At 51.9% G+C, this 12,048-nt stretch overlaps 1 protein-coding gene across 1 annotated transcript; it reads left to right on the plus strand.

Moving 5' to 3' along the window:
• Positions 1-3,049, plus strand: LOC120764565 (class II histocompatibility antigen, B-L beta chain-like). The gene is made up of 5 exons (XM_058423826.1): positions 1-60; positions 386-635; positions 978-1,247; positions 1,801-2,082; positions 2,663-3,049. The coding sequence occupies exons 1-5, from the start codon at positions 1-3 to the stop codon at positions 3,034-3,036; spliced, it is 1,236 nt and encodes a 411-aa protein (XP_058279809.1). The 3' UTR covers positions 3,037-3,049.
• Positions 3,050-12,048: the final 8,999 nt, after the last annotated feature.

Raw genomic sequence — 12,048 nt, forward strand, 5'->3', positions numbered from 1 at the left:
ATGTCCCAAGTGTGGGAAGAGATTCACCCAGATCTCTCACTTGACCTAACAGAGCAACCGGTAAGGGAAGCCCAGCAAGTGCCCCGAGAGCGGGAAGAGCTTCGTGCGCTGCTCCAGCTCCAGCTCCATCCCCCGTGGGAGGATCGGCCTTGGATGATCCCCAGTGAGCCCCGTTGGGCAGAGCCCTGCTGATCCGTGCTCCTGGTGATCCGTGTTGGGTGTGGGGAAGGTGTTGGAGAGAATTATTTCCCTTCTCCCTGTGCTGCTGTGATTCGGTTGGTAATAAATTCCCTCCCTGTGCCCAGGCTGGGTCTGCTTTTCCCGTGCGGGTGCTCGGGGCGGGATCTCTCCCGATCCTTCCTTCAACCCCTGGGCCTCTTCTCAGCCAATCAGAGAGGTACAAACAATATTGAGCCAATCAGAACCCATTTGCCAGGCAGACCCCCAGCGCCCCACGCTCCCCACCTGGATTCCAACTGAGCCCTCCCTCGTTCCCAGCGCCCCCTGCCAGGGGAATTTGGGGAGGTGTCAGAACCTGCCGGCGCTGGCCATGGGGCGAGTGGCGGCAGCTGGGGCCGTACTGGTGGCACTGGTGGCGCTGGGGGCGCCCCCGGCTGCGGGCGCGGAGCTCTCGGGTGAGGGGGGGGGGAGGGGGGGAAGGGAAGTGGTGGGAGAAAGGGAATGGTGGAGCGTGGAGGGAAAAGGGGGAAGTGGGACCCTCATATTGATGTGTGTGTGTGTGTGGGGGGGGTGGTGGTGCTGGCAACTGAAGAGTTGTGGGAAAGAGGGAGGAAAGTATGGATAAGGGTGGAAAAGAGGAAGTGGGACCACGGGAAGAAGGGTCCTACAAGAGTTGGCATGTAGGGCACAAGGGGTGCAGAGTGGGGATCTGCGGTAGCCCGCTGAGCACTTGGCTTGCTGTGGGGTGCTGTGGGCTGGTGGTGGGGCACTCCCTGACCTGTCTTATGCGCACACAGCTGTGTTCCAGGAGATGGTTAAGTCCGAGTGTCACTTTATTAACGGCACAGACCGGGTGAAGTTCGTGAAGAGGTTCATCTACAACCGGGAGCAGTACGTGCACTTCGACAGCGATGTGGGGCTGTACATGGGGGACACCCCATATGGGGAGAAGGTTGCCAGGTACTGGAACAGCGACCCAGAATGGATGGCGTATAGACGGGATGCGGTGGACAGGCACTGCCGGCACAACTACGAGTTGTCCACCCCGTTCCTCGTGGAGCGCAGAGGTGAGCGTGGGGCAGAGTGTGTCCCCTCGGGCCTTGCCCTGGGTATGACTCTGGAGCCCCATAAAACTTCGCTAGGAATCACCGCAGACCTCTCAGCTCTCCCTGTGCCCATGCCCGTGGCCTTTTTCCGCCTCCCAGTGACTCCCGGGGCTCTCCTAGTCCATCCCATTCTCTCCCAGTGCCCCCGGGTGTGCCCCTCTCGGCCGCGCGTGGAGCTGACGCCCCTCAGCCAATCAGAGCGCGTCAGTCTGATGACTCATCAGTTGCCAGGTAGACCCACAGCGCCGAGTGCCCTGCGCTGGACGCAGCCTCCCAGTGCCGCGCGCTTCATTCCCAGGCCCTCTCCGTTCATTCCCTTTCCATTCCCAGTCCTTCTCAGTCCACTCCCAGACCTCCATTCTCTCTCGCAGTGTTCTAGTGGTCCCCAGTCCAGTCCCATCTCTTTCAGTGCCCTCCCAGTCCCTCCCCAATCCTTTTCATTGTTACTGGAGCTCTCCCCCGTGTCTCCCATTTTACCCGCATCTCATCCCAGAGTCTCCCTGCTCTCTCCCAGTGCCCCCCAGTGTGTCCATCTCACTGGTGCCCTCGAGCTCCCAGCCCAGCCCCGGCCTCCTGCTCTGCTCCGTGATGGATTTCTACCCTGCTGAGATCCAGGTGAAGTGGTTCCAGGGCCAGCAGGAGCTCTCGGAGCACGTGGTGGCCACTGACGTGGTTCCCAATGGGGACTGGACCTACCAGCTCCTGGTGCTGCTGGACACGCCCCTGCACCACGGAGTCAGCTACACCTGCCAGGTGGAGCACATCAGCCTGGAGCAGCGCCTGAGCCGGCACTGGGGTATGGCCCAGCCCCACAGCGCTGGGGGAGGAGGGGGTGGGACTGGGAGAGGAGTTGGTAATAGCTAGGATTGATTGGGAGAGAGTCTGAGGGAGACAGGGGGTAACTGTGAGAAGTTTGGTTGGACTGGGAGGGCAGAGAAAAAGTTTGGAGGATGATGGGAAGACTGGGATGCAGTTACGGATTTCCTGGTGGTTACTGGGAGGGAACTGAGGGTGCAGAGTGTAACTGGAAGGAAGTCTGATGGAGCCGGAGGGGCTGGAAGCAAGTTGGGGATGTAAAAGCGGGGATGGGTGAGAAGGCAAGTATGCTTCGATCTACTGGCAGTGTTGTTGGTGAGACCTGGTGAGACTGGGAAGGGATGGGGAAAAGGCTTGGAGGATCATTGGGAGATGGGTGTCAACTGGGAGGGGGTTTAGTGTATTGGAAGGAGGGAGAGGGAACTTGCATGGTACTAGGGAGGTTGGATAGGGGTAGGAAAGAGGTCTCATGGGGTCTTGGGTGGGCTGGAGGGGTGCAAGGGTGCTTGGAGGGGTTTGGGGTGTCTGTGAGAAGTTTTTGGGGGTCCTGACCCCTGCAGACCCCCCAGACATACTGCTGGATGCCACCCGCAGCAAGATGCTGACAGGGATTGGGGGCTTCCTGTTGGGCTTTGTCTTCCTGGCGCTGGGGTTTGGCTTCTACCTGTGCAAGAAGGTGAGGGTGGGGTCTAGGGGGTCGTGTTCCCCCTCCCCTGGAGCATGCATGCTCCTTCGGGACACCCCAGCCCGGTGTCACCCCTTTTTCTCTGCCTACAGAGGTCCTGAGCCGCTGGCGGCCGCAGCCCCTCCCCATGGCCTCAGGTCCAGCTGGGACCCCCAGTCTATCCCTGCACTGTTTTGGGCGGGGTTCGTGTGTCCCCCCCAGCCCTGCTGTCACTCTGCCCCTGCTCAGCTGCTCCCAGTGTCCCAATAAAACTTCCCAGTTTCGCCCCGGTCCTGTTTATTGGGGGGCAGTGGGGAGAGATCTGGGGGGATCCTGCAGGGATACTGTGATGGGAGGGGGCAGAACCGGCCCTGGTGTGGATTGGGAATGGGGATTCCCGTGCGTCCTGCCCGTGTGTAAAAGACAGTCCAAAGATCCTTCATCTGCCTCACAACCATTGCCAAGGACAGAGATTGAAACCCTGAAACCCTAGCACAGGGGTTCTGGCCTTGCTGAGGTGGGATGTCTGCCAAGTGTTGCCTGCAGGAGTGTTCGCTGGACCAAAAAACTGATCAGGAACAACGGGCAGGTCACGGTGGACTGGCTGTGCTTGCTGCAGAAGAACTGGTCTGTCCTGTACCTGTTCTCTCAAAGGATTTCCCCACCCTTTGGCCAACAGCCTGTCACTTTGGAAAAGGCTATAAAGAAGACTCCCTAAGTTAACCAACGTGTGATCACCCCACGGGAAGATGTGTCTATTGGCATTGCTATAAACCCCCCACCCCCTCTCCTTTTTCCTCTCCCTCTATCACATACTGTGATTGCACTCATAAAAGTGCGCTGTTGTTGAGTAAACTGTTGTTGTCCCCTGCTGTGTTTTTTTTGCTCTGAGATCACTAAATGAACCATCACATCCCCCGCTTGTATTAGTGTATCCTGACACCGTATCACCCTGCTCTGGGTGCTGGGAGCCCCCTTGGCCACGGGTGAGGAGCTTTTGGGTGAGAACAGGAGCAATGCAGGGAAGATGGGAAAGGTGTTTGAGAGAGGGGAAGGGGTTCCCCTGGGAGTCCCTTTGTGTCCCCATCAGTCGATCTCTTGAGCTGTTCCCTGGGGCCTGGGGGTTAGGCAAAACCTTGCTGGGGGGTCCCCAACCCCCGCTGTCCCTCCTTGGGGGCTTCACACTGGGGATGCCTCCCCACCAACAGCCACTGCTGTCGTGGCCATGGGGCAGAGGGGACTGGGAACGGGGCATCTGAGGTGGTCCCTTGAGCGCCCCAACCTGTTGTGGGGTGCTGGGGGCTCTTAGGGGGTGAGGGGGGGCACCCTCTCACCTGTTTCCTTTCCCACACAGGTGTGTTCCATTTTTGGGGAAAAGCCTACTGTCACTTCCTAGGTGGCAACAACTGTGTGAAGTTCATAGACAAGAACATTAGCAGCTAGGAGCAATTTGGGCACAGGGGATACCCCAAAATTTTGAGGAGGGATTGAGTTGTTTTGAGGTCAAATTGAGCCATGTTCAGTGGGATGGAGTAGTTTTGAGGCACCATCAATCCCTCTTGGCTTTTGGGGTCCAGAGCTGTGAGGGACTGAAATGGCTCAAACCATTGGCCATTGGCAAAATGAGTGGGGCCTTTACTGGCCATGAGCACAGGAAGTGCCCAGGGGCAGAGGAGGTGAACACAGAGCCCCAGAGGGGATAAGCTCTGCTAGGAGCCAGGGAAGGGAAGAGGCTGATCCAGAAGCAGATGCTACCAGGTGGGAAAGGGCTTTGGGCCAGGGCAATGCCCTCCCTTACACAACTGGCTCAGCTCTGGAAACTCTCCTGGGGAAGGCCCAGGACACTCACACAGAGGGCTGGGGTTTTCATCTCTTTGCATGGGCCATACCTGGTTCAACTGCACTGCTGGGAGAGGCAGGGACATCTCTTAAAAGAGGCCATAAACCATCAGAGTCCCTCAAAGTGCCCCGGGACCCACAGTGTGACATCAGAAGCTGTAAAACTCCCCCCAGGGGAGGTACCTGGGCGTTCACCCAAACCTAAACCTGCTTTAACCATTGGAACTTGGTGTTTCTGGGGTGTATTGGATTATGTAACCTAAAAACATGTACTCTATTTCATCTGTTGAAAGCTGTTTTTTGGGGAGATGTTATATCCTCCTCTTTTAACTCCAGGGGGGAGGAGGATGGATGCCTTCTGATAATGGCCCAGCCACTAAAACCAGCTGGGGCAGTGTTTCTTATCTCTTTCACCACTCCTTCATCCTCCAGGGGGACATCTTCTGATAAGGGGCCATCAGGGCCCACCAATGACATGACACATTTCATCATCCCATTGTGAGATGCTCCACCCAGTAGGGGAGGAGCCAACTGTTCCTAGCAAGATCAAAATTGAGACTGAAAGACAAAGGTATCTGGTTTGTTTCCACTGGATTCCCAGAGGAAGACCAGACCCATCTCATTACTGCTGGACTTTCTACAGGACCATCTCTACTCCACAAAACCACATCTATTAGTCCAGGAGGACTTACCTGGACTGCTTCCAACACCCTGACCAACAGGGTGCAAGGTCATATCCCTGACTCTGTCAGGGTTTTTTCCAGGATTTTGGTTTGCTTCCTTGCTTGTTTTTCTGTTGTTGTTAGGTTTGTTTGTTTGTTTGTTTGTTTTGTGGTTTTTGTTTGGTTGGTTTGTTGTTGTTTTTGTTGGTTTTTTGGTTTGTTTGTCTTTTGTACTACTCTATTTGTAATTTCCTTTTTTATTGTTGTTTTGTTTTTTTGTACTACTGTATTTGTAACTTTTTTTTTTTTTTAATAGTCCTAGTAAAGAACTATTACTCCTATTCCCATATCTTTGCCTGAAAGCCCCTAACTGCAAAATTATAGTAATTTGTAAGGAAGGGGGTTTACATTCTCCATTCCAAGTGCGGCTCTAGCTTTCCTTGGCAGACAGCTGTCTTTCAAAACAAAGACATGAGGCTTCCCCAAACCTCAAGTGATGTAGCCTGGGACCATCACTTAGTCTGAAGGGAAGGACATTGTAACAATCAAACCCAAAAGTTTTGCTGCTGGATCCAGGGCTGGTGACTGTGAATTTTTCTACTCTTATACTTTCTTTCTTTTCCTTTATAAGTTTTCATAAGTGTTATTTTAATGCTGCTATATTGCTAGAGATGGTAACCAAAAGGGTTCCAAAAGTTCCAAAAGCTTCATCCGGAGCTCTGATGTGGTGGTCCTTGAGTGGTTTCACACTGGGGAGATGTGCTACAGGTGCTTGGAATGTGGGAAGAGCTTCAGATGGAGCTGCTCCCTGATCCAGCACCAGAAGCTTCACACAGGGAAACAGCCCTAGAAGTGCTTGGAATGTGGGAAAAGCTTCAGCCAGATCTCCTGTCTGATCTGCCATCAGATAATTCACATGGAAAAATAGCCCTACAGGTGCAGGGAATGTGTGAAGAGCTTCAGTGACCACTCTAACCTCCTCAGCAACCAGCTCCTTCACTCCTGGAAGTGGCCCTACCAGTTTTGGGAGTGCCATGAAAACTTCAGCCAGATCTCCCACCTGATTCACCACCAGAATATTCACACTGGGAAATGGCCCTGGAAGTATCCTGACTGTAGGAAAAGCTTCACCCAGAGCTCTGCCTTGACCTTACACCAAGAGATTCAACAGGAAGGGAACCTCTGTGAGTGCCCTGAGTGGGAAGAGCTTCATCCACTGCTCCAACTCCATTAACCACTGGAGGAGCAGCATTGGATCATTCACAGTGAGCCCTGTAGGGCAGAGACCTGGTGACCTGTGATCCATGTGGGGCAGTGTATTGGGTTTGTGTGGTCAGGTTTTGGAAATGGGGGTGCTCCAGGGGTGGCTTCTGTGGGCAGCTTCCAGAAGCTTCCTTCATGTTCCAGCTCCTGTTCTGATCTGCCTCTGAAGGTGAGAGTAACTCAGGTTCTGGTTTATGGATCCCCTGGGACCGATTATAGTGCAGCAACAGTGATTGATCTGTATTTATAAATATATCTCTGTAGGGTTTATTTTAGAACCATTCATTTGCCATGTAAAGCAGGCAGCTCCATCTGAAGCTCTTGCCACATTCCAGGCACCTGTAGCACACCTCCCCAGTGTGAGACCACTCAAAGACCACCAGGTCAGAGCTCCGGATGAAGCTTTGGCCACCATCCTGACAAAGGGTTGGTTTTTCCTCCTTGGAGCTCCCTGGGCTGCATTTGGAGCCCTTCCTTGTGGGTATCTCTGAGGCTTTTCCTCCCCATTGGATTCCTCTGCCATGGAGTCACTCAAAATAGCCCCTTTCATGAGGTTCTGATGCAGAAGAACCTCCCTAGTCTCTGTCAGTGCCTGGGGAAGGAAGGATAGGAAGGGAGGAACATGGGGCAAGAGAGAAGGGGAGGGGGGAAGAGGAAGGATGAGATTTGCCTCCATGCCAGAGAGAAGGGGAAGGACATCCCCCAAATCCATCCCCAGCAGGACAGTGTTGGCAGCAGGGTTGTCCTGCAGCCAGGGGTGATGGTGGGCTGGGAGATGGAGCAGAGGAGAGCAGGAAAGGGGCAGTGACTTCCTCCTCACCTGCCTGGGTACCCCTATCTGGTGTCTCCACTTTGGTTTCCCCCTCTCTGGCCTTCTAGGGGTCTCAGGTATACTGGGGATTCCCCACTTTCAAGGCTGCTAGGGGTCCTAGGAATCCCTGGGTTCAACCCTCTCCAGGGTCTCTCCTTCTCCCAGATAACCCTTCACTGAGCTTTGCCCCTCTCTGGGCTGTCAGGGGTCCCTCAGTTCCAGTATTGCCTCTTTCTGTTTTTCCCCTCTCCAGGGGTCCTGGTCTTCCCCCAACACTGGCTTTCCTGAGGGGTCCCCAGAAATGGTGTTCCTGGCCTGCCCACCCTGGTACTGGCTGATCAACAGGTGGCTCCAGGGATTCCACATACCCTGCCAACCACCAGGGCTAGGATGGCAGCAGCCACCAGGAGTCCCCAGAGAAATATCACCTCTGGAATGCCCTCAATATCTTCCACGGGGCATTTGCAGATCAGCTTTGGAGTCCTGCAAAATTCAGCTATCACCTCATAAAGAACAGACACTGAGACCCCCTCCCCCCAGATATCTGAGGCAAGGTCCCCCTCCCCAGTCACCGGACGGATGTGAGGGGGAATGATGCTCCTGTGGGAACTGACAGTGGTCAGAAAATAGATTTCTAGGCTCCAGGCAGTAGCTTGAAGCCTGTGGGAAAAGCCAAGCACATAGCTCTCTCACTTGGGCCTGGGAAATCATAAGGAAGAACCCAAAACAATCTTTGTACATATCTTCTCCCTGACACATGGTGGTTTTCCACATTGTTTACTGGTAAAGATGTTTACTGAGGGGTGTTGGTCTGAAACAACCAATAATATTCCTTGTACCGGAACACTGGATAAAAGAGCTTGTCTTTCAATAAACTTTTGCTATAATGCCCTCTGAAGAAACCGGAGTTCTATATATCATTATTTGAGCCATCCTGAATGGTAACGATACATGGTGACCCCAATGTTTGTTCCAGCCAAGAGCTGAAGAACAGAAGTTGCCCTCCACATGCCCATGGCTTCCTGGAGGAGGCTAGTCCCTTCAACCATGGGGTAAAGGACCCAGCCAAGTAGACCAGGTCTGGGATGGCACCCTGATATAGCTAGAGTTCAGATCCTGGGACGAACCACTGCGTAACTGCAACTCTGCATATGTGGGCCGTTGGGGCACAGGTTTTTTCTAAAAGGAGAACCCAAAGTTCCACTGAGGCACTGGCCCTCTAGAGAGGACAGATTGTGCCTTCTGTGAAGGTCTTGCCTCACCAACTGACCGGCAACTGGGATTTCTCTGCACTGAGTGGCTGCAAAAGATTCTCTGCTGCAGACAGCTCCTTTTTCCTCCCCTGGCTCTCTCTGCTTCCATCTGTGGCATAAGAGCAAGCGTCTGCACACTGCCCTCCCTGTCAGCGAGGACGGTGCTCATGGTACAGCCGGTCAGGCTCGTCATTCTCGCCATTCCTGTCCTCCCCTGCCTTTGCCTTTCCAGCCAGCCCGTCTCATATCCAGTCTGAAGGTCTTCTTGAGCTGAGCGCTGACATCACAGTCATACCCTTTTCTGCGTGGCCCACCACCTGGCCTTTGGCTGTGGGACTGGGTATCACAGGATCGGGAGGCAGAATACCGTATGCTTTGTACGCCCACAGTCTGTCCTGGTCATAAACACAGAACGACAGACAGCAGCGGTGCGGCCCTGGGTGGTAGCAATTCCATTCAGCCTTTGTGGGGAGGATTTGGTGACAGCCTGGCACACAGACAGGCTGCAGACCGCGAGGAGACCGGGGTTTCAGCTTCTGTTAGTTGTGTGATTTTAGGACTCGTTTTACTGTTTTCTCTTTCTTTGTTCCCTCCGCGGGTGTTTGGGGGCGGGGGAAGACGGAGATGCAGCCCAAAGAGGGCTGTGCCGAGCCTTCTCCGCGGCGGCAGCGGCCGGGGTCTCTCTCGGTGTTCGGCTCCCGCGGTGCCGCAGGGGCTGCAACGGAGGCAGCCAGGCTCTCTTTCTCTCTCACTCTTTCTCCATGCCCAGCCCCCTCCATGCTCTCCGCGGCGGCTCCGGCAGTGGCCGCAATTTCTTTTCCCCATGTCCGGGCCCGAGCCGGTGGTCCCCCCCACTTCGGTGTTCGGAGAGGGGCGGGGCGGCCAAGCCGGGAAGGAGAGCAGGGACCAAAGCCGCTCCTGGCTCTCTGTATCACCTGTAGGCGGGCCGAGGGCGGCTTCGGCTCGGCACGGTCCCCCCGCGGGAGCGGCAAAGGGGGGCCCCCAGCTCTCCGCTTGAGAGAGGCGGCGGTGCCGGCCGGCTCCGCTTCAGAGAGAGGCTGCGGTAGGGAAGATGCGAGGGGGCCGAGGGAACAGCTCGACTTTCTCCCGATTTCCACACCCACACACAGCCTCCACACAACCCCCCGCCTTTTCTTCTTAGGACATCATGATGCCGCTTGAGAGAGGCGGAGGGGGTGTCAGTGGGAGGAGCGAGGGGTCAGCAGCTATCTCGGCTCTTCCCCTGCACCTGCGGCCCCACCGCCTCATCTCCGCCCTTCTCAGGACGCCTTTGTTTACGTTTCGTAAAAAGGTGCTGGTTTTAAGTTTTATCTATATTAAGTGCTGTTTCATTTGAAATTATTCTAAGTTCAACTACCTGCTGGCAAATGCAAGGATGTGAGTCTTGCACCTTTTGCAGATAACACTGAAAAAATAGTAATAATTCTATATATTGTTAGCTCTCTAAGATAGTTATTACTGATATATTGATGGCATGATGTGACTTCATTGCTTTTATAATAAGTGTTATTTATATTATTAATGTACTTATATCCATCTTCTTCTCATATACTTTGCCATCTCTTTGTGTGTAGTTATCTATAAGACACATGTTGTTCCAGGATTTTTTCCTTGTTTTCTAGTTGTTTATGCTGGGTTCTGCACTGGCACAGTGATTTGCCCAGTGCTGTCTCATGATTTTTAAGTATTTTTCAGATTTCCAAGAAATGTTATCTGAGCTTTGTAAGAAGTCTCCTCTACACTCTGGGATTAAGACACAGTTCCAGTTCTGGTCACAGACTACTCCAAGAGTTTGCTGAGCTCAAGGCATCCTTATCCTGACAGAATTTCAGAGGAGACCAGTTAGTAGGGGTTCATTTAGTCTTCATCCTGAGATTCTTAACAACCCTGTTTTATACCATGTTTAGGGTATTCCCTTCCAGTTAAAGCTCAGGCAGTGGTCAGGCCTTAGCTCTTCCTGGATGAGAAAATTTGCCAATAGGCCCAGATGTTTCTGCAGCAAAAACTACATACAAGTTATTTGACTTGGCAATTTGACCTATAAATAAAACAGCTGAACTGAATTTTGGAATGAACCTCACACTCTTGCCTGGGAAAGGTGTCCAGGCCTTCACTGGAAACAGATTTATCTGCTGTTTGCAGTTTCTGGGCTGATGGTGCAGTTTTAGTACTTGATAATTATTTAATTTTATGTTTGCTACTGTTTGTGTTTATCATCTAAATAATTTCTGTTTACTAAAAGCTTTTTAGACAACAGATGAATTTGAACAAAGCAGCATTTGTATTGGAAATTTGAAAAAGGACTTATTAAATCAGAATTCCAATTGAGTATCAACAGTAAAGTCTAATTAATTTATTAATTTAAGGAGAAGGGATACCTGTGTTTTATCATCAGTAGGTTCAAGCACTCACATCAGACACCCATCACCTTTGAGGAGTGAAAGGGGACACATTGCATAGCTTTTGTGGCTAGAACAACAACGGAAGAGTGACTGCAAGAGAAAAAATCATGTGTCCGAAAATTATACAGACAATTTGACAACAAAAGCCCTGTGTCATCATCATGGTACTGTGTTTCCACTGACTTTCCCCAGTTATTCCCTGTTCTGGGATTCAAGAAGACATCCAGCAATGCCAAAGATCAACACCCTGGCATTGATGGACTTTTCCCCGAGTTTCAATTATTTGGAATCTAAAGCAAAATTTTTAAATCTTAATTTTCCTAAAAGGATGTAATTGTACCTCATGTAATATCTCACATGCCTCTGGTGTGCCTTGCAGTTACCAAATACTGTGGTTTTACTTTGTGGTGATTGGGATTATGCAGATCTTTGGGAACCAGGTCCATCAAGCAAATCCCTCTATTGATATTACTGTTTTCATAATTAATTCAGATTTGCATCCTACAGGTGTCATTGGCCAATTGGATGAACAATGGCCCAATCCTGCACATGCTGCAATGGCCCTATTTTTATATATATATATATATATATATATAAGCTACAAAGTCCATACAGGTCACTCTGGTATTTTTAGGACTTCCTGCAACAGTAAAAAAGTATAACTGCAAATACACAGATTTCCAAAAGTGCTTTGGAGTGCTTTGGAGAGTTGAAGTTTGGAGAGTTGAAGAAGAAATACAAGACTTGGCCTGTATAATCTTGCAGCCTTTATCAGAGTAGACCTTCTGCTCCTTGGGGAAGTAGGTCATCTCCGCAGGCTGATGCCTAAACAGTCTTCTCATCCATAGCATGGCCACGGGCTGTCATTTCGGTCCTGACACACATTTTCACATGCTTTTGCTTTAAAACAAACAAACAAACAAAACCCACCCCAGCAAACATGTTGACTGAATAATTGGTTCATTTGATAATTAAATGTCATTAACAGTGTTTGCTATTAATGGCACCTGATCCTGCAATAATTGTTCCAG

This window comes from Hirundo rustica, chromosome 31, assembly GCF_015227805.2.
Source record: "Hirundo rustica isolate bHirRus1 chromosome 31, bHirRus1.pri.v3, whole genome shotgun sequence".
NCBI lineage: Eukaryota > Metazoa > Chordata > Aves > Passeriformes > Hirundinidae > Hirundo > Hirundo rustica.